Source organism: Caretta caretta, chromosome 8, assembly GCF_965140235.1.
Source record: "Caretta caretta isolate rCarCar2 chromosome 8, rCarCar1.hap1, whole genome shotgun sequence".
Taxonomy (NCBI): Eukaryota; Metazoa; Chordata; order Testudines; family Cheloniidae; genus Caretta; species Caretta caretta.
The window spans coordinates 92,663,928-92,687,522 of record NC_134213.1 but is presented as its reverse complement, the minus strand read 5'-3'; the positions used below and the strand labels follow the sequence as shown (position 1 = coordinate 92,687,522).

General features: G+C 41.6%; 1 protein-coding gene across 9 annotated transcripts in view; it reads left to right on the top strand.

Moving 5' to 3' along the window:
• NFIA (nuclear factor I A) overlaps nt 1-23,595 on the top strand; it is a 469,138-nt gene that overhangs the window by 369,710 nt on the left and 75,833 nt on the right. For all 9 annotated transcript variants that reach the window (XM_075131796.1, XM_075131795.1, XM_075131792.1 and 6 more), the window contains exons 5-6: nt 1,288-1,405; nt 4,312-4,439. In XM_075131796.1, coding sequence (XP_074987897.1) covers nt 1,288-1,405; nt 4,312-4,439 — 246 coding nt within the window. The remainder of the gene's footprint in view (nt 1-1,287; nt 1,406-4,311; nt 4,440-23,595) is intronic.

Here is a 23,595-nt window from a genome sequence, read left to right as displayed (position 1 = left end):
ATTTCCTCACTGATGCCCACAAGAGTGAAATATTTCATGTGTTTAATATTGGGCTCAGTTCCTCCCCGGTAGGAGCAAGCACAGGTCTATTGATTTCAGTAGAGTTGTTCCAACTGACACAAGAGTAAATTTGGCTCAGTATCATTGTGTGGCACCAGGAAAATCCCTGTGAATCAGAGTTTTCAGATCATATATCCTGTGCCAAACAGATTTATCTTGGGCAACAGGGTAATTTTAATCAGATTGTGGAATGGGACAGACAATCAATCTTGGTCCATAAAACAGAATGTCCTGTAAAGGTCAGGGCACTGGAATGGTGACAGTGGGCATGGTATCATATCACATGCAGTGGATTTCATTGAGGAAGACCTTGCCGGATCAGTTTTATATTAGTTAAAACATTCTCATTTGTTCCATATTGCTCAACACATGGGAGTTCAGAGCCCTATGCCTGTAAACTTTTGGAAAAGGAACTCTCATAATACCTTAGTGTAAAAACTGTACTCTAGGCAAGCGTATTAAAGTCAGGTGAGTTATAGCAGTGGTGATCCTTACAGAAAACCATGCATGCTTGTGGGAATAAAGAACAATAGAAAACGTTTGTTGGATAATAATATAATGAGGCAAATTGTCTCTGGCCTCGGCCCAGAGCCAGAGAGGAACACAAGGAGTCTCAGCCCCTGGCATACTTCCCTTAGGGGTCTTGGTCAGTCATAGCTCCTATGCTCCAGGAGTATAGAGACTGTAGCCTCTATGTACATCTGGGTGCACACAGCATTCCCAAAGGTCTTGGGAAGAGGTGGCACCAGTGCCCCTTCCCCGTCTACAGAAGCTCGTAGACTGGGCCAGGCATATTGTAGGGATGGCGCAACACGTCCACTACTCAGCACTGTGCCTAATAAGGAAGTAAGTTCCAAGAGATGTTATTAAGAAGATTACAATATGGCAGCAGTTTCTTAAAGGAATCCAAGATTCTTGCTGCAAACAATGAGAATTGCCAGTACAGAAAAGACTGACCTGAAAAGAAAATAGGAATGTCTTTATTATATTATATGATTATTATTATTTATTTTTATTACTGGAGTACTTAGGAGTCCTAGGTGGGGACCAGGACTGCATTGTGCGAGGCGTTGTACAAACATACCAAAAAAGACACTTCCTGCCCCCGAGGGCATCATATAGTGGTAAAATGTTCCTGATTACAGTGTCAGTTCACTTTGGGTGTTGATATATAATTGAGTCCTTATTCACATGACTTACTGACTTTAATTTTTTTTGTTTCCCTAGCACCAATAGCTGCAGGAACAGGCCCAAATTTCTCCCTCTCAGATTTGGAAAGTTCTTCATACTATAGCATGAGCCCAGGAGCAATGAGGAGGTCTTTACCTAGCACATCCTCTACCAGGTAATTTGATATGTGTATGCTATTGGGTTACTTGTGAAACCCAGATTACGATTAATGCTCATATGGAAATTATTGTTTTGTACTTACATTGTTTGATGTGTTCTGGTGGGGACAGGATGGTGAGTCTTTTCAGAATCACAAATCTGAGTGTCTATCTCAATCTATATTAAAGCTCTATACTTAAGGTCCAGCTTTGAAAAAAGCTGCAGAGAGACACACAGGCCCTGATTCTTTTCTCACTTACCTTGTTTAGAATCACAGGTAATTCCATTGAAATCAGTAGAGTTGCATTGGTATAAGTGAGAGGAGAATCAGGACCATAATGAAACATAATGTCCTCCTATGATAATGTCACTGAGTATTTTTCATGGAGATATTTCTTGTCGGCATTGCATAGAAGGAAAAGAGACTGGACACCAGACTTTAGATAAAACTTACATGGATTGTGTATACATAAAAGTGTTAGCTGTGAAACTAACATAGTGTTGAAGACCTGGCTTTAATTCATTCACATTTTGGTGTGGCTTTAAGAATTTTGTGATTTAATGAAGCAACTGAATTTTTGATGCAGGCTACTGTCAAGTCCAATTGCATATCTTAGGTGCAAACTAGCAGACAAGGATATTTTTTACTCTGTCTTTTTACTTTAACCATACATGAGATTGAATTTATAAATAAGCCTAGTCACCATTGCCATCTTGAACACTGTTAAGGAACCAGATTGATTTTTGTTTGTCCGCCAGCCAAAATGATCAGTTATTTCGAAGACATGACAAGAAATTCTAACTTCTTCCTGGAGTTCTTTTAGGTTCTGATCTCAGTCTGCAGCGCCACCAGCTTTGCAAAAAGCAAGCACACCGTTAAAAAAAAACATATCTTTTGAATGTAGCTGTTTTTTTTTTCTACAAAAGTATGTAGAGTCTCCTAGCAATAACTTTTAGCTTATTTGTTAGTCTCTAAGGTGCCACAAGTACTCATTTTCTTTTAGCTTATAGTTCGCAGTGATTGAAAGAACATTCTGTACACATGAGCTCAGTCAGCATTCTGAAGCTTAGCAAATACGGTTCTCATTACATGTGGCAGTAATCAATTTAAAAGTTTGTGCTGTTAGTTTTTTCACATGTGTTTGGCATACTGTATGTGCAGTGCTCATCATTAGAATCACTCCCAGGAAGAGTTTTGTTGTGACTCCAGGAGTGAAAAAGGCAGGTTATTAGTGTTACTTAAAAGCTCAGTTGTCACTCTTCTATTCTTCTGCAAATAGCTAGCACTGATAAGGAACTAATTATAAACATCACCAGTAGTTAATAACTCAGTAATATGTTTGTTTTTCTCTCATTAGGTTGTTCCCAGTTAGAAAAAAAGTATTCCTTAAATACACAGACTCAGTGGCTCTATCAGGCAGTAATTGTATTGTACACATAGAATTTCCCCAACCGACACATACCGATTCTTTTAAATAAGTTATGGTACAACCTGCATTCCATACATACCATAAAACATTGTCTCCCTTCAGCTTTGCATACAGAACTCCCAAACCCTGCAGCTCTTACTCAGGCAGAACTAAGGGTGAAGTTAAAGTGAGTCTTGCCTGAGTGAAGGCTGGAAGATTTAGCTCAATGGGAATTATGCCAATGGAATGTTTTATATCCATTGAAGTACATCCCTGATACACAAAGGAGTCTATTCTTGTTTACCTATGGGACATTTAGGCAGGTAGGCCTTTTCTTGAATCCCTTACACACTGCTGGTGGAATTGACCCCACAGAATAAAGAGCTGGCAATAGACATAAGTTCTAGAAAAATGTGTTAGGACAAATTCACAATAATATTCTAGAGCATTCTGTACATCTCATTATTCCAAACTTAGCCAAGATTGTGGGCCCTTGGAACTGGAATTCATTTCCCTACCACTCTGCCACACTTTGTGTCAGTTGACCTTCAGAGCACAGTGTCAGGATTCTCCCATCTCTCAGCCTTTCGTCTGGGTTGGATTGTGGGGGAGGTATTGTATATGGTAAGTGTTGTGTGGGAGCCTTTCAGTGTTGGCATTAGTCAGCAAGCTTTTTGTTCTTTTTTTTAAAAAACGTGTGGCGGCAGCCAAAGACTATGTTCTACATCAGGCATTGCACAAATTAGATACAGGGTAAAATTTTTATTCTTGTTTAAAATAACCTGTGACAATGTAAAACTGAAATATCTTTTCCATCTTTTGCCATCACTCATGTGCTTATTATTGTAGGGTTACCATGAAGCTGGGTTTGCTGCCATTGGATTTTTCTTTAGGAAAAGAAAGCATTGAAAATATAAAAAATGCATACAAAGGGAGTATATGGAATTCACAGTAAGATAAGGAGAAAACAAGGTAGTTTAAATGAGGGTCTGCCTGTCAGTACCATATCTGTTTAATATTAACTATTTGATAGCTGGTGACACAGTGAATTAATGGTACAAAACCCACTGAAGTCAATGGGAGTCGTTCTGTTGACTTCAGCATGCTTTCCATAAGGTCCTAGCCTTCCACCTGTGAAAATCTAAATTTTAAAATATCTTTGGTTCCAGTTTGGAATGAGTTTGGTGATCTCAGCTTAGTCTTTATTGGAGGTTGTTGTGTGTCACAAAATCAGCATGGAGCTTGGCACAGTTCAGAAAGTTTGACAATTCTAGTGTAAGGCAGCCTCAAGTCTGAAAAAAGTAGATCAGGACTGAGGTACATTGATTCAGCTTTGTGGGGAAGAGTGAATAGAACAGGAACCTCTCCCAAGTCAATGCCTTAACTCTGTCAGTTTCAATGTCACTAAACTTAACCCTGTTGGTCTCTTCCCATGCTACCGAGAAATATACCAATAGAGAAATACCTTTGTATCCTTTCAGCATATACAGTATTGTATGTTTTGCTGTTTCAGCTCTACAAAACGCCTCAAATCTGTGGAGGATGAAATGGACAGTCCTGGTGAAGAGCCATTTTATACAAGCCAAGGGCGCTCTCCAGGAAGTGGCAGTCAGTCAAGTGGATGGCATGAAGTGGAGCCAGGTAAGCCACGGCTTTCAGGAGTCATAGGAAATTTTCTCCAGTTTTTCAGTTTTGTTATCATAAGAGAACACTGTATAGAAAGGCTATAAATAAAACCCCTATGATTTGTGCTGAAATGGTCAGTCTAATGAAAATATTGCAATAGTTTGATTGCTCCTGCAGCTGCAAATGTTTTTGTAGTGTGTCACTTTTGTATTTGGGCCAAGCATCTGAAGTATTTGAATAATGCAGAAAAAGATATGCTCTCCTTCTCTGTCAAATTGTCCATATCCAATCGTGGAATATCACTGATAACAGCTTGGAAAAACACAGCACCTGTCCCAGCTGTGGACCACATTTCATTCTGTTGTAAAATGCCATTGTTTATATTGTTTTTTTTAAAAAAAAAAACACATACCTCTATAAGATGGAAAGACTTTTGAAGAATTATATAACATTTGTTTACTCTGCAGTGGGTTTTTGAGAGACTTGGTATGAGTTGCTGTTGTATTCACCCATAGTGGTGTGAAGTTTGATTGGAGACTCTATGCTGAAATACATATCATTGGAGTTAAGAACTTTAAGGAAGAAGCCATGCCTTTTCCTGATGAACTTTCCTTGGCTTGTGTTATTTACTTAGTGTCTCTCGATCACCTAGCTTGGTATCATCTGGGTACTTAATAGTAATAAAAACATTTTCCTGGTATGATGACATTTAGTAGGCAAAATAATGCCACAGATCTCTGGTCTAGATAGGGATTTTGTTACTAATTATTATTAATACTAATTTATTGAGTACCAACAAAATGTTTTTGTCTTTCACTATCCAACATTTTACCAGGTCATCAATATATGGTCCTAAGGGATTGGTCCTTTGTGTTTTGTATATTTTAATATATTTTTTACTTAGATTTAAAATAATAAAGATGTCTAACCAAAGGTCTAGGCACCCTAACATAATTAATGATACAGCCGTACAATTATATTATACCTCAGCACCATTAAAATCAGTTCTGCAGGAATTTGGCTGGCCAGCCAGCCACCTACTACCTTCATCATCTCTGAAGCATATCCACAGCCTTCTCCAGAAGCACATCAAACAGATGTCTTTTGCAGCATGCCTGGAAAGCCACCAAATGTTGCTATTTCAGACCAGGAGGGAGCAAGTTTCAGAGTTCTCAGAGCTGACAGAACATCCTGCCAACAGCTCCCCTCTCTTTTATAATGAGCTGGATCCAGTCTGAGTGCTCCTGTTAACCACAGCTGTGGCAGTATAGCATGGAGTCCAGTCCCTCAGGTAGGCCAGCTCCAAGCCATGTAGGGTTTTATAGGTCATAACCAACACCTTAAACTCCACCCAGAGACACATGGGCAGCCAGCACAGATCCTGGATCACTATGGCCATGAGCCCCCAGTGAAATGTCCTGTTCAATAAGCAAGCCACTGCATTCTACACCAGCTTCAGTCTCCAAATAGTTTTAAGGTGTAGCCCCATGTAGAGTGCATTGTCGTTGTCTGATCTTGAGGTGACAAAAAGCACAGATAACAGTGGCAAGGTCTGTGTCTGAAAGAAAAGGCTGCAACCTCCTAGCTAGACGCAAACTGGGTCATGGCTGTAACATGATCGTCAAACAGCAGCATGGGCCGTAGAATCACTCCTAAGGTGTGAATACTATCAACTAATGGCAGACATACTGCTCCAGTGGAAGGGGTTGATATTACCTCCTCCCAGTTCTCCAGCGACATCCCCCAACCCACCTTCATCACCTCAGTATGATCTGGGTTGAGCTCCAGACAGCTTGCTCTGAAACAGTGATTGAGGTGCTGAATGGCATGGTTCCAAATGAGACAAGGTAGAGACATACAGTTGGGAGTCATCGGCATACTGAAAACACTGAGCCCCATGCCCCCTTACAATGTTCCTAGTGGCCTTTTATGCATGTTGAACAAGAGAGGTGACAGAATGCCACCCTGCAGCACCCCACCGAGCTCCTCAGGAAGAGAAGCTATTGTCCACAACTGTCTGCTGAGAGAAGAGAACAAAACACTGAAAAGTGGCCTGGTGCATTCTCAACAGGTCCTCAGGCAAGTCAGCAGCACTTCATGATCAACCATATTAAAGGCAGCTGATAGATCTAATGATACCAGCATAGAATCCGGGTTTTCATCCGTCGCCAGGAGATCACTGACCAGTGCACCAGGGCAGTCTTTGTGTCATAGCCAGGTCAATACCCAGATTGACAAGGGTCAAGGAGATCACAGGCATCTAGACATGGTGAGAATTGTCTTGTCACAACCTTCCCACCATCCTACCTAGAAAGGAAAGATGTGATACTTGTTGATAATTAGCAAGATTGTCAGCACACCGTGATGACTTCTTGAGCAAAGGCTGCACTCCTGTTTCCTCCAAAACAATAGGCAGCCTGCCCTCTCTAAAAAAGGTGCTGACAATCTCCACAAATAAGGAGATCCGCTCTTCCTCACTAGCCTTCCCCAGCAAGGAAGGACGTGAATCCAAATGACAGGTTGCAGGACAAAGTTCTCCCAACACTTCCAGTACCTCAGGGAGTATTACTGGCTGAAACTCCAGCAGAGAAGACAAGGCCTTTGTTCCCTCAAGACCAGGCTCAATCACCATAAAAGCAAACAGCCTATCCCTAATCTGATCAGTCTTGTCTGCAGAATAGCAAACAATTTCCTCACAACAGGAGGGACTCAGACCAGCTACCGAGCAGAAACCATCCAAATGTACCAGACTCTCTGTCACACAGATCAAATCTGCTGTCTTAGATGTTGCGGATACTGTGGTGGAGAAAAATAATCGTCTCTTTGCCTCCTGCACAGCAATAGCATAGGAGTTGAAAAGAAATATTTATGCTACAGCTGGTCAGTCTCAGCTGGTGAGTCTCAGCGCAAGATTTCCACCACTGGTTCTCTAGCCATCTCCCTCTCGCTTCATTTGTTTCAGACCATCCATAAACCAGGCTCATCTCTGAAAACGAAGCCAGCAAAGAGAGCACTTAGGATCCACCTCCTCAATAGTGGAGGACAAAAAACTATAATCATCTACAAACCCATCAAAAGAGTGGTCTGTCAGCAGAACAAGAGTCACCATCAGAGCTCTGTATATCAGAAAGCAACAGCTTATATCATATTTTGTTTTAATATATAATATATAGTAAGTCACACGTGCTCTGAAATCAACATTTGGTCCTTCGTGTTTGACATGAATGCTTTCGTCTCAACCACTACAGAATGCTTTATGAGTCTTTAACAGGGCAACTGCCTAGAAAATGTATTGGCCCACTGAAAAATATAGAAATGGGATCAACATCCCTTATTACTTTGTATATTGCCAGAATATTGCTCCTGAAAGAATAGTAACCTTGCCTTGTTTCAGTTACATCTTTTCTGATCTCTATATTGTCCAAATAAGACCCCTTACTGTCTACAATGGAGTCGCATCTTATCCGGGGGTTAGGTTCTGAAGTCAGCGCATAAAGCGAAAATCACGTATAGTCAAAATTACCTTTGAAAATCCCTTAAATCGCGAATAAGTACAGTAAACTGTACATGGTTTTGCGTATACTGTACAACTCTGAACAGTAATATGTATAAATGTATAATGTATACAGTAATGTACAGTATATAATAAAGAATACATGTGCAAAATATAATTTTACAGTATTTTTAATTACATAGAGAGAGAAAGATAGACGGAAGAATGAAAGAATAAAAAAGAAAAACAGTAAACCTAAACACTCACCATTCATCCTGGATATTCTTGCTACTCTATGACGATGATAATGGTGATACGACAACTATGACAATGGTCGTGTGACGATGATGAATGATGACGATGATGATTAGTACAGCACCCATATGATGCACGATGAGATGATGAAGATGGGCGCTGTACACTCTCCGATTATTAGTCTTCCTCTTCCCCTGACAACACTACTGGGGGGTTGTCAGGGCTTGATGTTGATCCAGGAGACGGAGGTGACGGAGAGCTTGGGTGATGGAGAGCGAGTTGTAGACAAAGTGGTTGGCTCTGGTTCAGCTTGAGAAGTTGATTGCTTAGGCTTATCTGCTGGTGGTTGTTTTTTCTTGAAAAACATGGTGATCAGCAACTGTCGCTGTTGACTCTTGAGCTGCTCAAACATTTCTTGATGCGGTCTCAAATCATCCGTAATACTATGTGTGATTTTGAGGCTTCATTCCATAGAGGGATCGTATTCAGAAATTAAATCATTGAAGTGTTTCGCTGCTTGGAACACTTCAGCAATTTTATGAAAATTCCAACTTGCTGGCTCTTCCTGTTAGTTGTCATCATCTCATCTTCTGTAGACGATTTTATCAGTTCCTCTAACTCTTCATTAGTCATTGTTTCTCTGTGGCCCACAATTAATTCTTCAATTTCTTCCTCAAAGATATCGACAAAGCCATCACCACCCACTTGCCTGGCCACCTGAACAATCCATTTCACTTCTTTGTCAATGGTCGGGAAACCCTTAAAATCATTCACACATTCTTTCCATAGGTTTCACCAACATGCATTGACTGTTTCAGGCTTGATTGCATCTATTGCCTGTTTAATATAAGTGATGCAATCGGCAAAGTTGAAGGATTTCCAACACCCCATCACATTAAGATTGGGTTCAGCATCCATAGCGCTACGTATCCGTGAGAACGTGAGCCTCGTGTACGTGGCCTTGAAACAGCAAATCACGCCTTGGTCGAGAGGTTGGAGGATGGAGGTGGTATTGGGAGGAGAAAGACAACTTCAACGTCGTTATGGGCAAACTGGAGTGCCTCAGGTTGGCCAGGAGCATTGTCTACGATCAGCAACACTTTAAAATCAAGTCCTTTCTCTTCGAGGTACCGCTTGACCTCCGGAATGAAACACTTGTGGAACTAATCCAGAAATAATGCTGCTGTCACCCAAGCCTTTTTGTTTGATTGCCAGAACAGAGGCAGGAGATTTTTGTTCTTGCCTTTTAGGGTACGGGGATTTGCAGCCCTGTTTAGCAAGCCCGGCTTTATTAAATGCCCAGCCTCACTGCCACAAAAAAACACAGTCACATGGTCTCTAGCTGCTTTGAAGCCAGGGGCTTGTCTTTCTTATTTCAAAATGCAAGTGCGGTTAGGCATTTTTTTCCAGAAGAGCCCAGTTTCGTCAGCATTAAAAACTTGTTCCGGAACATAGCCCTTTTCTGCTATGATTTTCTTTAATTGTTTGGGGTAGGCTTTTGCTGCCTCTTCATTGGCAGACGCAGCTTCACCAGTAGTCTGCATGTTTTTGAGGTTGAAGCAGTTCCTAAAACTGTTAAGCCAACCTTGGCTGGCTTTGAATTCCTTCTCATCAGAAGGCTGTCCCTCTTTGGCAGGAGGTTTGAACAGTGCGTAGAGGCTAAGAGCCTTTTCTTGCAACATGTTGCCATCGATAGGCACACGTTTACGGTTCATGTCTTCCAGCCGTAAGTTTAATGCCTTTTCAGTCTTTACTAAAGTCTTATCACACACCTGGCTCATCATCTTAGCAGTTATTGGAGCACTTGATGCCACGGCTTGACAAATTTCTCTCTCGAATCTTGATGGCATGGATGTTAGATTCATGTGGTCATATTTACATGCCATGTTGGAGACCGACATAGCGTCTCTCAATAAGTCCAACACAGCCAGTTTTTCCTCCAGCATTGGAACAGATCACTGTTTCTTTGGTTGAGCACCAGATGAAGTAGTTGGCTTGCGTTTAGGGGCCATGTTGTACGAAAAATACGTATCTTTAAACACTAGAATCACACTCAGCGTGGTGAGATGCTTACACTATGAGAGGCACGCGGAAACTGAGACCGACTGAGGGAACAGCAGATTCACGTCTCCCTTCTCATGCTCACTCCGGGGCATACGCTCATTGAGTGGAATGATGGGCGGAATCACCCGCACTATTTAAATTGTTATTTTTCTTTTTTTCTGCCGAGTGCATATAGTTGAATTTGCGTAAGTTAAATGCGTGTATGATGCGACTCCACTGTATTTAATGCCACAAACGACGTGAAAAAAATTCTACGTTTTTAATATATAATAAGCACTTTGGGTTTTAATGTTTAATTCGTCTGATTGACATATGCAAAGGGAACTTAAACACTGAAACCATCTTAATAGTTGATGTAGCCCATCAAAGCCCAGAGCAATTATACTGTATACAATGGTAAAATATGTTTACAACAGAGCCCGTTGCTACTGTGAATATTTCTGATACTATTAACTGAGGCTGGTCACTGTGGAGGGTTTAGCCTGCGTTGCCAGACAGTAGCATAAGAGTGATTTGTTCAGCAAGATTTTCTTACATCCCATCAAAACCTGTTCTATTGGATGATCTGTCCATGATCAACATGGGAACAGGTTGATTACTTCCCTTGAGGAAAGGGGAAGGTTGGATAGCTGTGTGGGACTATCTCCCTGAATGTGCCTTTGGGGAAAAGACAGGTGTTAAAGACAGCAGCCACCAGCAGCCACACCCAGTTCCCCAGAGGACCCACATAAAAGGTAATACAGCCCCAGACTAAACAAGGAGACTCACCTAGGCGCAGCTTCTTATCCTGTATCTAGGAGTAGAAGGAGCCTGTATGTGTGTGCAATTTCTGGGGGAATCTGCATGTGTTTGGGCACTTGAATAGTTTTGAGGAGAAGGGAGCAGCATGTGCATGAGAGAGGTTTGGGGATGCAAAGAATGAAAGAGAGAGTGTATGTGTTCTTGTGTGTGGAGAGAAAGAGTTTTTGGCGGCAGAGGCAGCAGAGTGTGTGTGGTAGAAGATTAAGAATGGGAGATGTCACAGAGATTTGGAACGGGCGTCATGAGAGAGTGGGAAGAAAAGATAGCAAGAGGATTGAAAGTTGGAAGGAGGAAGAGAACACAATGTGGAAAAAAGAAAGATGGCGGGGGGGAAAGGAGAGAACAATTATTACATCATATAGAAAACATGATAGTGAAGAAAGACAGAGGCTAAGATAATGAGATACGTATGAGAGAAAAGGAAAAATAGTGTAATGACCAGAGAAAGAAAAGAACAAATGCAAGAGTGAGAAAGTAAATGGTTAAAAGTTTTTACGTAGAAAGGGGAGATTCAAAAGGATGCAATAAATAACTAAATTAACAACGTTTCTGAAAGGGGTGCGTGCTGGGGACAGAAGTTTGCCTCGGGCTAGCCACAGCTGGCTATCCTGCCTCTCTCCCCATTTGCTCTTTTTATATTGGTGCTGTTTGTGGTCCCTCCTGACTTGTTTTTCTGTGGGTGGACCTGTGAGTGGGTCCTTTGAGGGTGGACTCAGGGGATGCCTGCAAAATGACTGGAGATCAGAACAGCCTTGCTCCCAACTTACAGAAAGCAGCACAAAGCTACTCTGAGACTGCTATTCCAGACGATGGGGAGGGATAGTACCCCCCTGCTTTCCAAAGGCATTGGATGACTTTATCTATGCTCTGTGCAGCCCACCAGTATTGACCATCCACAATCCCACCCCCCTGCACTTCTGCTTTAAAGGGCTGCACTGGCTCTCAGCTCCTTGACAAGCAAATTGTGTGCAGAGCCCTACCACAGGGTCTGCACCCGCCACCCATTGTCAGCATGCCATTTCCACTGCATTCTGGGCTGCGTGCACCCAAGGAAAGGTACAGAGCACTCTGTGTATTACATCTGGGGTACTTTTCAAAAGCAAGTGTGTGGTGCTTTATTTATGCTTCAGACATGACAGCCAAAGCAAAAACCAACATTAATTCCATGTTCCTTGTAGTGTACTTGTCGAGTCCCATATCCATTTGCCTGCACTTGAATGCTTCTGTGGAGCTCTGAGGCCTAAGAAGACTGGAGTCTGCCAGAAAAGATGAATTTCCTTTCACAACAGGAAGGCTTGGGAAGTAAAACAAAGCAGACATGTTGTAAATTTCTTCTGCTTTTCAAATACCTTTTGCAGTATTCTCCTTACCATTACTTTATCTTAGCACTTTCAGTACATAACTCTTGTTAACTGAGAAGAAGGGCAAGAGAAAAGATAAAGATGATGTTAGGTAAGAAACCCAGGGAATATCAAACTGGCTTTGGACTTGGGTACAGGCATTGGCTTTTGTTCAGTTCTGTTTCAGCTATATTTTGTAAACTTGTTTAAAGGCATAATTGCTAGAAAATGCTTGCAGCGTCTGTTTTTGGCTCCATCATGGTCAAAATGCACCCTGTAAGGCTGAAACACATACAACTGTATTCCACTTGTGCATTTTTCTAGTGAGTTCTCTAATGCAATACAGATGTGACGTCCATTGTACCTTATCAGGCATTTTTGTGGTGTGCTTTACTGTACATTAGCAACTTCAATTTCAGATTTCTCAGTCAAGTTTCTTGTATTTATAGACTAGGGGGTGGGAATGCTGATTAAAGTGTAATCCTCACAGTATTCTAATAATCAACCTTGCCAGCATGGGGAAGAACAACCTGCACCTTCCTGCGTCAGTCTGGTCCCTGTTCCCCACAAGGGCATTGACTCCGAGGGAGTCAGGATGTTTGCACTGCCTGAACTCCTTTGGGGGTCTAATGGGGAGAATGCAGTTTTAAGTTCCACAGGGGATGCACTGAATCAACACCAAATCCCTCTTCAAACAGCACATGTTGGCCCTGGGTTCTACTTCTCTCCTGTTGAAAGGATGTTTGTGTAGTTTTGTGTCACTGCAGCCCATTCTCCTTCTCTCCCCCAGTGGTTTTTCTGCCACCAGAGACTCTGTGCAAAGACCTCAAATGTGAGAAAAAGCAAGCGACTGGATTGCAGTCCAAACTGCACTGGAATTCATTCACTGCAAAGCAGCACCAACACAGTATTAAAGCATAATGTTTTTATTGCATGAGTGAAATATGTATTGTACAGTTACAATAGCTCATGGAATTAAGTTATTACTTAAGACCATAATAAATGACAACGCCCATGCTAGATCACATTAGTTCTTCTTCAAGTGCTCATCCACATATATTCCACTCTTATTAGTCAGAAATGAATCGAGGACTTCATACTTGCCTAGTGGGTATCAGAGTAGGCATGTGTCCTAGTACCTTTCTCCCTCACCCCCAGGTCCTTTTCCATATAATAGTCCATCATGACCCCGTTGAAACCCTTGGAGTTTATGCACCAGCTCCTAAAAGGAAAGGGAAGAACCAAGCAGACAGACTGTCATCAGGTTCCTTTCACACCAGAGAGCCTCAGTACCTCCGAGAAGGACTCTGTGTGCTTCAGCCTCTGCAACATTCTCCTCCCACACTACAGCTACATCAAAATGGTCAAGAGTTGCTCCATAAACAGTGCGCTCTCCCTGCCGTTTGGGAATTCCTTTTTTCCTGGAGTCATGGAACCTCAGAACATCCAACCCCTAGGTTTCAGAGATAGTCTCAGTCAGATATTCTCTGCAGTTCCGTGCTATCCCTACTTCTGACCCCCTTTCCTCGTCACTTTTCAGGGACCCCTCTAATGAGAGACTGTTTCCTCAGGCGGTGGAGTAACTTCTGTCTCTCAGCACAAGAGAAGCAGTTTCTCTTCAGTTTAGGGGGAAGAGTTTTTATTCTGATTACTTCCTAAAATCACAGAAGGTCTCAATACTTTCTTCTACTTCCACTTCAGAATGGTAACTCTAGCCAGGTATCTGCCAGTCTGACCCAGGGCAAATTCCTTCCCGACCCCAAATATGGTGATCAGTTAGACCCTGAGCATGTGGTTAAGACCCTCCAGCCAGTCACCTGGGAAAGAATTATCTGTAATAACTCAGAGCCCTCCCCATTGGATACATTTGCTGCTAGTGGTCACAGATCGGCTACATGCCATTGTAGGCAGTCTCATCATACCGTCTCCTCCATAAACTTATCAAGTTCAGTCTTGAAGCCGGTTAGGTTTTTTTACCCCCACTGCTCCCCTTGGGAGGCTGTTCCAGAACTTCACTTCTCTGGTGGTTAGAAACCTTCATCTAATTTCATGCCTAAACTTGTTGATGGCTAGTTTATATTCATTTGTTCTTGTGTCCGTACTGGTGCTTAACTTAAATAACTCCTCTCCCTTTTTTAATTACCATTATTAATATTACCTACCATTATTAATACCTACCTACCTAGCGCCAAAGTCCTAGCAGTTGTTGCCACCCGTCTGAGAAACCAGGAAATGATAGTTTACCCATAGCTACATGAGTGGCTCGTCCAAAGTAAATTGCCTCAGTGGGTGGAAAGTTTCATTCGGTGGATTCTCCAGCTCTTTATGACCCTACACTTAAATATCAACACAGAGATGGCCCAGTTAACACCTACATAGAGGATAGAATTCACAGGGATAATGTTAGACTCCACAACAGCCAGAGGTTTCCTTCCCCAAGGCAGATTTGAGGCCATGTCCAACCTTATCAATCAACTTAAAGAAGATCTGCATACCACCATGAGGATTAGTGTAAGTCTCTGCAGGCATGTGGCCTCCTGCACGTTCATCGTGTAGTGTATCAGACTACATCTACATTTAAAGCGGAGTTAGTTAAAATTGGTGTACCTGCGGTACAGACATGGGATGGCTATGCCTCTACTAGTCCTTCTCACATCATTGAATTGATGGCAAGTGTGCAGGGAGTACCTTTCTCTCCATCCCTCCCAACCAAGACCTTAGTTATGGATGGATTGTTCTGTGATAAGGAACACATCTGGACCATCATCATGCACAAAGTCTATGGGCACATGAGGAGACTCAACTACACGTAAATGTATTAGAGTTCAGAGCAGTTTGCCTAGCCTGTGTTGCTTTCCTACCAATGATCCAGGGACTGACAAATCAAATTATGACTGAAAATGATCATGTTTTTTACAAGTAGGCAGGGGAGAAGCCCAATTGACTTCTTTATGTTGGGAAGCAATTCAGTGATGAAACTGGTTTGTTCGGGATCACATATTTCCCATAGAACTACATCTTCCAGATCTGCAGATGGCTCTAGGAGGGTGGTGAAGCACTGGAATAGGTTACCTAGGAAGGTGGTGGAATCTCCATCCTTAGAGGTTTTTAAGGCCTATCTTGACAAAGCCTTGGCAGGGATGATGAAGTTGGTGTTGGTCCTGCTTTGAGCAGGGGATTGGACTAGATGACCTCCTGAGGTCTCTTCCAACCCTAATCTTCTATGATTCTAGCAGACCCTCTGACCAGACAATTTTTGTCATGCCATGAGTATGATCAAGTATTGTGTTGTCAGATGCATCTTCCTCAAGTAGGATTGTCCATCAATATTTGCAAACCCAAAACATTTCTCAAATTCTGCTTTAAAAAAGGAGGTGTAAGCCCAGGATTATTATTGGATGCATTCCTCACTCAGTGGTCCCCAGGGATGAAATGTGCTTACCCTCCAATCTCTCTGACTTCCAGTGTGCTCAGAACGTTCAGACAGGACATTTACGGTCATCGTGATAGCACCTGCCTGGCTAAGGTAATTTTGGTATCCAGATCAGATACTCCTATCAGTTTCTCCACCAAGACCCTTGCTTCTTCTACCAGGCTTTAATATCTCAGGACAGTAGGAATTTTTACATCCGAATTCAGTCTCCCTCTATCTGGCAGCTTGAACTATTAGTTAGATGTGAGACCTAGAAAGATCATGTGCCTCAGATATCCAGATCATTTTCATTCAAAGTTGAAGAATTCCACCAGGCTAACTTGGGCTGCTAAGTGGAAGACATTTGGGATTTGGTGTGAGCAACCACCATTACAACTAATTTGGATTATGTGTGCTCTCTAAAGAGTTCTAATTATGCCTAGTAAAGTACACCTGGCAGACATATCTGCATATCTCACTTCCCACTTCAACCCCATTCAAAACTACACATTTCCCCCGACTGTAGTTACATTTCTTAAGGGTCTTATGCACATTTTTCCATCAGTCAAGGAAACTCCTCCTTCTCAATGTGCTCCTTCTTAATGTGCTCCAAGTTTAATGGGCCCCCGATTGGAACCCCTGGCAATCTGTTTTGTGTTGTGCTATCTATGCGCCTATCTGTTGCCTTTTAATGGCAATCGCATCTGCCAGAAGAATTGGGGAAATGCAAACTCTCATGGCAGACCCTCCCTATATAGTATTTTGTAAGGATAAAGTATTACTCATACCCATCCCAAGCTCTTGCCTAAGGTCCTCATGTATTTCCACTTCAACCAAATGATTCATTTACCAGTATTTTTCCTTAAGCCACATTAAGCACTCTTTACATGTTCTCAGAGCCTGATCCTTTCATTTTAAAAGAATCAAACTCTCCAGAGTTTTCTCAAGGCTATTTGTAGCATTTGCTGACAGAATGAAAGGTCAAGCGATATCGGCACAGAGACTGTCCAAGTGAGTATCGGGATGTTTTAGCTAGTTTAGATCCCCCAGCTCAGTTTAGGGCTCATTCCACTAGGGCTCAGGCAGCTTCTGCAGATTCCATCTCAGACTTTTTTTTTTTTTTTTTTTTTACTAAGCATTATTCCCTCATGGAAGCATTGAAGTATGAAGTTTCTTTTTTCAGAGCTGTGCTGCAGTCTGTGTTGAAGTAGACACTTTCACATCAGGTCTTCTTCTTCTTCTTCAATGCTTAGCCAGTTGGCCGTAGCGATCGTTCACCATTTGGTCCGTTCTTGCGCAACCACAAAAGCTTGACGGCCTGAGAGTCCAACATCGGAACAGACTTGATGAACCCATGTAATAGGGGGGTCTGCCTCTGGGCTGCCTCCACCCACATCAGGTCACCGCTTGTGCCCTCCTTCCCCACTACTGTGGAGTCCTATAACATCTGGATTCTGCAGTGGCAAAGGAACTGAATGGCTGTTGGACCCACACTGCCCTTGATGTCCATGATACAGACTTTGATGACATTCAGGGTGCATGCATGGCCCCAATGCACACCACTGGCCAAAAGATCCCAATCTTGAATGTATGGGGCATGTGCATACCAAGAGTGAAATACATATGAACATCTTGAAGAACTCGTTTCCGTAAGATAAATAATTTTTCTTTCCTAAATGGTTTTTGCTTTCATATCGTTTGGATCCAAATGCCTCCTTATCCTTGCTGTTTGCATAACAGTATCCCAATATAAGCTGCCCAACGGCTTTCAAGATTTTTGTAAGATTTTTCTTTAAGCAATACTTATTCTAAGAGCAATACTGCTTATCAACTTTTTTCTGAAATATCATATCAGCAATTTACAGTTCCTGCTGCTTTAAGTTTCATGTGTTTGTAGGAGCACTTAGCATCAAGTCTTTTATATCACAATCTATTACTCACAGGTGCTACATGATACAGGATTGTGTTAGCACTTTATAGATCTTTTATCAGATAAGTGTATGTGTTTCTGTGCCAGGCAATCAGAATGAGATTTCTGCCTGGCTAGTGAGTTACTAACCGACACGAGTTTAAAAAAAACAAAAACCTTTCCATACCTGCTCTTTTATGGATAAGTTAGAGTCTGATTGGCTGAGGCCAACAAAAGATCCAGAACTAAATGTAAGCCAGTAAAAATGCAGCAGGGAAATATTGATGCTTTGAGCATCAATATTTTTCAATAACATTCATCAGGTAAAATGTTTAACTTGTTTGCTATTATGAACAGTAGTTGTGACAGTGAATTATCACAGGATCAGCAGCTCAGCTTTTCTCATGCAATGTGTGTAGCAAGAGACCATTATCCTATGACCACATTCCATTCAGTTGGAATTATCTCTCCAGAATCATGGCAGTTAGAGATGGAAAAACTTGTTGGATCATCCAGTCCATCTCTTTGCAGTACAGTAATATTTTTAATGAATTCCTGCGTTTATATAAAGAGTCGTAAATTATTGGGTTTCCATATCTCTCCAAGGAGTGTTGTCAACCTATGTCAGGTGATATTCAGTCTAAATATGGCCTGGTCAGTTTTAATAATAATACTCTTATATGGATTGTCCATCTAAAGATCTCGTAGCGCTTACCTGCCCTTTGTTAATTCACTTCAGAGAGGTACTCAGTTCAGCATGAGCCAAGAAAGGTCAATCAGTGAAGTGCTGTAGCTCTGCTTTTTACATCTTTTTACACCCCAAAATGTATGGGGTTTTTCATTTCAAACATGGGTTCATTTGAGAGTGGCCAACCTGTGTATAAATCCCAGGATAAGATTAGTGGGAATGATTCTGGTACGAGGGCTGCACCTCAGATTTGCAATGTAAACTGAGTTCCTGACTGGCCGGGTGCTTGGGTCACTCAGACATATCATGCTGAATGACTTCAACATCCATGTGGACAATAGATCTCATTGGCATCATGACAGCAATGGGACCATCTGAGATGCCTTCTGGCTCTACACGCCAGTGGAATATTCTGAGTCTTGTTTTCAGATGCGCGCATGGAAAATTATATTTTAATCAGGTTTAAATCATTACCTCCTCCAAGATGAAAACAAGACTCACCTTTCTCTCATCTTGGTGCAGGACCTGTGTCATAAATCCATCCGCAGCAGTCTGTGGACCCAGTTAGGCTTTAGATTTCTTTAAGGGCTGAGTTTTATTCTGCCACCCCCTTCTGTTTAACAGATATGCATGTTGGGGAGACAGTGAGATGATTTGGACTGCAATTCCATTACTGTGTGGATGGTTTACGGCATCACCACTAGGCAAAAGCACCCTCTTCCCTCTGAATTTAGCTGAACATTTGTGGCCATTTCTTGCTGATTCAGAACTTGTCACTGATGTTGCTGCTTTGCGAACTCCAAATTGGACTGCTGCAATGCATCTGCCCTTGAAGACCATTTGAAAAGTACAGCTTGTACAGAATGTGACTGATTGCATAGTGTGGTTTGTCTTGACAGCTGGGTTGCATTTTACTAACAGTCTTTGGGTCTGAATGGGTAAGAGACAGAGGTGGTGTTTTTTGGTAGGAGCATTCTCCTATGGAATGCTGGTCCAAAAGAGCTCAGGTATACTGGCCCATCAGGGCATGAGGAAGTCTTAGTCACTTGCTCAGGCAGTTACTAGGATGGAAGGATTGTGAGATCTGAACTAGGTGTATTTTGGAGCAGGTGGCAAATCTTAGTTAGCTTAGTTGCCAACACATAGTGCATGCTGTTTCCATTTTTTGTGCGCAGCTGCATTTTATAAAATAGATAATGAAAATATTCACAGTTTGTTCCCATTACACGTCCAAACAGAGAAGCTACCAAAAAGACAGAGCAGAGCTTAAATGAGCTGAATATTCTTATTTACAGAGGTGGGGAAGGGAAACACAGGGTGGTCTAGTGGTTAGAACAAATGACTGTGGGATCCTTGAGTAGGTTTCTTGACCTCCCTTTGCATCAGTGAAAGCATCTGTGAAACTTTGTGAAGGAAGCTCACCACAAAACAGATGTAGGGCTATCTTGGGTAAATAGATTACCAAAAAAAAAAAAGAGAGAGAAAAACTACACATTTTACAAAACGCAGCTGTGTAAATATTGTGTGGGACAGGGAAGAGTTGGAGAGGTGGAACACACACCCTTTCTTTTTTTGCAGAAGCTCTGCTCTGTGCACTGTTTATTACCATTACCGGTACGACCATCACTATGTTGCATGGCACACAGTGCAGCTACTGTATCCCATACACAGACTTTCATCTTTGTTTAAAGGGGAAAAACAAGCCTTATTTTAAAGTAAACACGTTTCAAAATAAAAATGTGCAAGGGGGCAGGGGGAAACGGAGAGGGAAGGATACTGGAATGGGAAGAGGAAGCATCTCCCTTTTATTCTTCTCTGAGCTCTCTCTTGGTTCCTTGTATGTTGTTTACATGTTAAATGAACCCTGACCTTCTAAATTAATCAATCCAGATGCCTGTTGCTCTTTTTCTTTTCTTCAGCTCTCACTGACTTTACAACCCATACATTTCATCCACATATGCTCAAATCTTCATATTACACGTCTACCTATAGCCCTAAATGCTGCCCAGCCCACCCGGTTGATGGGCTTTGGCCATGGTGATCTAAGGGAAATAGGAAAGGAATGAATCCTCCCTATCAACCTGGCAGCTTAGTGTGGAATAGAGGCATAGCTGCCTACTGCCATTTTAATAGTATATGGGCTGTAGTAGCAGCTAGGCACAATTGCACCCCTTCCTGGGGGTTTAATCCTGGGCACCCGTGCAAGCCCCGGAATGCCAAGTTTCCCTCTTCAGCCGTTCCACTGTATTTAGGACTTTCTGTAACAAGAGCAGGGGAGGCAGCATTTAGCCTTTAAACTCTATTCATTGTCTTTTGTCCTATAGCACCATGCAAACTCACAATACAACATGGGTGTGTTAGACACTGATCTGCAGCACATAGCTGATGGAATGTTATTGCAATAACAGTGGTACCTCTGTCGTACAATACAAAGAAGATTCAGTGCACCCAGAGCTCCTGTTGACTTCAGAGGGAGTTATAGGTGCTCAGCTCTGGAAATCACGTCTTTTTTATATATATAATGAAAATAGTACTTCTCTTATTCTGTTACACCAAACCACTTGCCATATTTTTGGTGTGACACACCAAAAAACATGCCATTGGAGGGCCTTGTTGCTCAGAAGCTGTAATTATTTGACAAATTAAAAGCCCATTTTCTTCCGTCAGATACATACACACAGCGTTCAGTTACCGCACACACATACCAGAACACTGGAAACCCACCCAAATCAGACTGAACTTTCAAATCCTTACTCACAAGAATAGCACCACTGAAGTCAGTGGGACTACTCATGTGAGTAAGGGTTGCAGGTGGAGAGCAATCTGACATTTATTTTAAAAGTAAGGAGCTCTTGCAACCAATGGACATTTTGAAAAAGTATATATGTATAGATTACCTTTTCTTTATACTCCATATAAAACATCCTGTTCTAAGTGCACATTTGTCTATAGCAGATTGTAGTCGTATCATTAATGCATTATCCTGCTCTGAACAGAAGAGAAGTATTTTAGATATAGTCCAAATTTAACCCTATCCTGGGTCTTGCCTTAATTGTTAACTTAAAGAACAACAAACAAAATGCAAACATCATCCTAAGCCTTCACCTGCACATGGCGGTTCCTAGATGTGCATGTGGTAGGTTTGTGGTGGTAGTTGGCCACTCCATGCTTTCTCTGTCTCTATCCTTAGTTATCCCTTCTTCAGAGACACACCACAGCCGTTTAGACTGAGAACTAGTTGGGCACACCTGATCTAAACTTCCTGTGACTTAGTGAAAGTACTTCTGAATCTCAATACAGAGTTCAGTCATTGGACATCAAGATGACTCATTGGAAGCATCCTGCTTCTTTGTGCAGAGTCCTGGGTTCTGCCACCCTGCTTGTATGGTATTTTGAGAATTTAAAAAAAATATTTTTCAAAAATTCCAGCTGAAACTTCTTGTGGAAGTTCTCAACCGAGCAGTGAACTTCACACAAAAGTTTTAAATAAATTGGTTGGCTTGTGAAAAGAAACCCATTGTCTTGAAATCTAATAACTGGGGGGGAATGAGCAGGAGTTAGGAGTTTAAAGTAGTCTTAAGTACTGCACATGCCACTGAGTCCCTCTGCCAACAGTTGTGATTTTACAATAGCACTTTCCTATGTTTAAAGTGTTTTCCTCTGTGTTGCTATGGGAAAGGCGCACATGAACAAAAAGTGGCACTGACTATACAGGCTAAACAGTGACATTGACTGTATACAAAGTGCTGTTTTAATGCACAAAGTAAATACACTGAAAAGATTGAGAGAATATTTTTTCTCTCGTCTCTTTCAGCTGCTGTAATCTTAGGTGTATTATTTGTAAAAACTAGTAGGATAAAAGAAAACAGACGTGATTTTTAGATTGACTGCATCACTTTAAAAATGGTTAAGAATTGATTTGCCAGACTCCTGGGGAAATGCTGTAATGTTTTTGGCTGTGTCCTACTTTCTGCTGCCAGCTAAAAGTACCATCTGGCTTGTTTGGGGCCCTACTCTGTCTCAGGTGCTTCGAAAATTCTCTCCAACTAGTGGATCATTTCATTGGGCTGCTGTGTCTGCTACGGCATGTGTCCTAGGCTGGGAATCCTACTGCTTCTGTTTTCTGCCATCTTTTTAACTGTGGTGTATATGTTTGGGCACAGATCTTACTGCCTCTCTTGAGGACATTTGCATCATTGTCAGCTGCACATATTAAATTGATATGCAGAGCTCACAAACATGTATTCCATCTTTTGTCCCTTTGTTTGTACAATTGTTCCAGTTTTAATTCTTCTTTGACACCTGGAATATCACAAAGCTGTTGATAATCTGCTGGCTACTGAGGAAAACGACATTGATAGAAGGATAGTGTTTGTCAAACTTGTATCTAGACAATTGCAGGCATATAACATGCTCTCATAGCTATAGGAATCCTAAATCCATGACTAATCTGGAGTGCCAAATGTGGCAGTGTGCTGCACTATCATTCCCTCACTAGAGCAGACAACAGTCACTTATAATTGATTAGAAAAAAGTATTGTTTACTTCTACGGTATGCTATAGTGGGTTGTCTGATAGGAGTCGTATTTAGTACCTGCTTGCTGCCATTTTGTGAGGAAGGAAGGGGCTGTAAGAAAATGGCATCTACATTAACTCCTTATTTCTAGGTGAACTATTGCCCCAGTGTACACATTTCTACATAAGCATAAGAATATTCAGGGGAACTAAACTCAGGAGCCATTCTTTTGATATGATCATATTTAAAGATTTGAGGTGCTTTGACAGATATACAGTTATAGGCTATATTGTCCTGTTTTTAAAATGATCTGTACCATACGTTGCTGACTTAATTTTCTTGTCCATTCATTTCAATCTGTGTTCCAAAGAATGCTGAGACCGTAGTTTAGTAAATATCGGGTAGCTATTATATATTGGTAGAATGTTACATCATGGCTCTTTCTTGTTTGTAAGATTATATTGTTCATTATATAAACCTTTCTTGCTATTTACATTCTTCTAGAAGTTTGTGGTTCCTTGTATGTTGATATAGTAGCATGGGTATCAAGAGTTGATAACATGATTCTCTGTATTTGAAAGACTTGGGAGATGACTGTGTATAGTTTCCAGTAAAAAACCTGTATGCTTCTGTTAGGTATTAAAAGTTCCAAAAGCTGTGCTTAAGTAAAAAAGAAGTACCACAGGATGACAT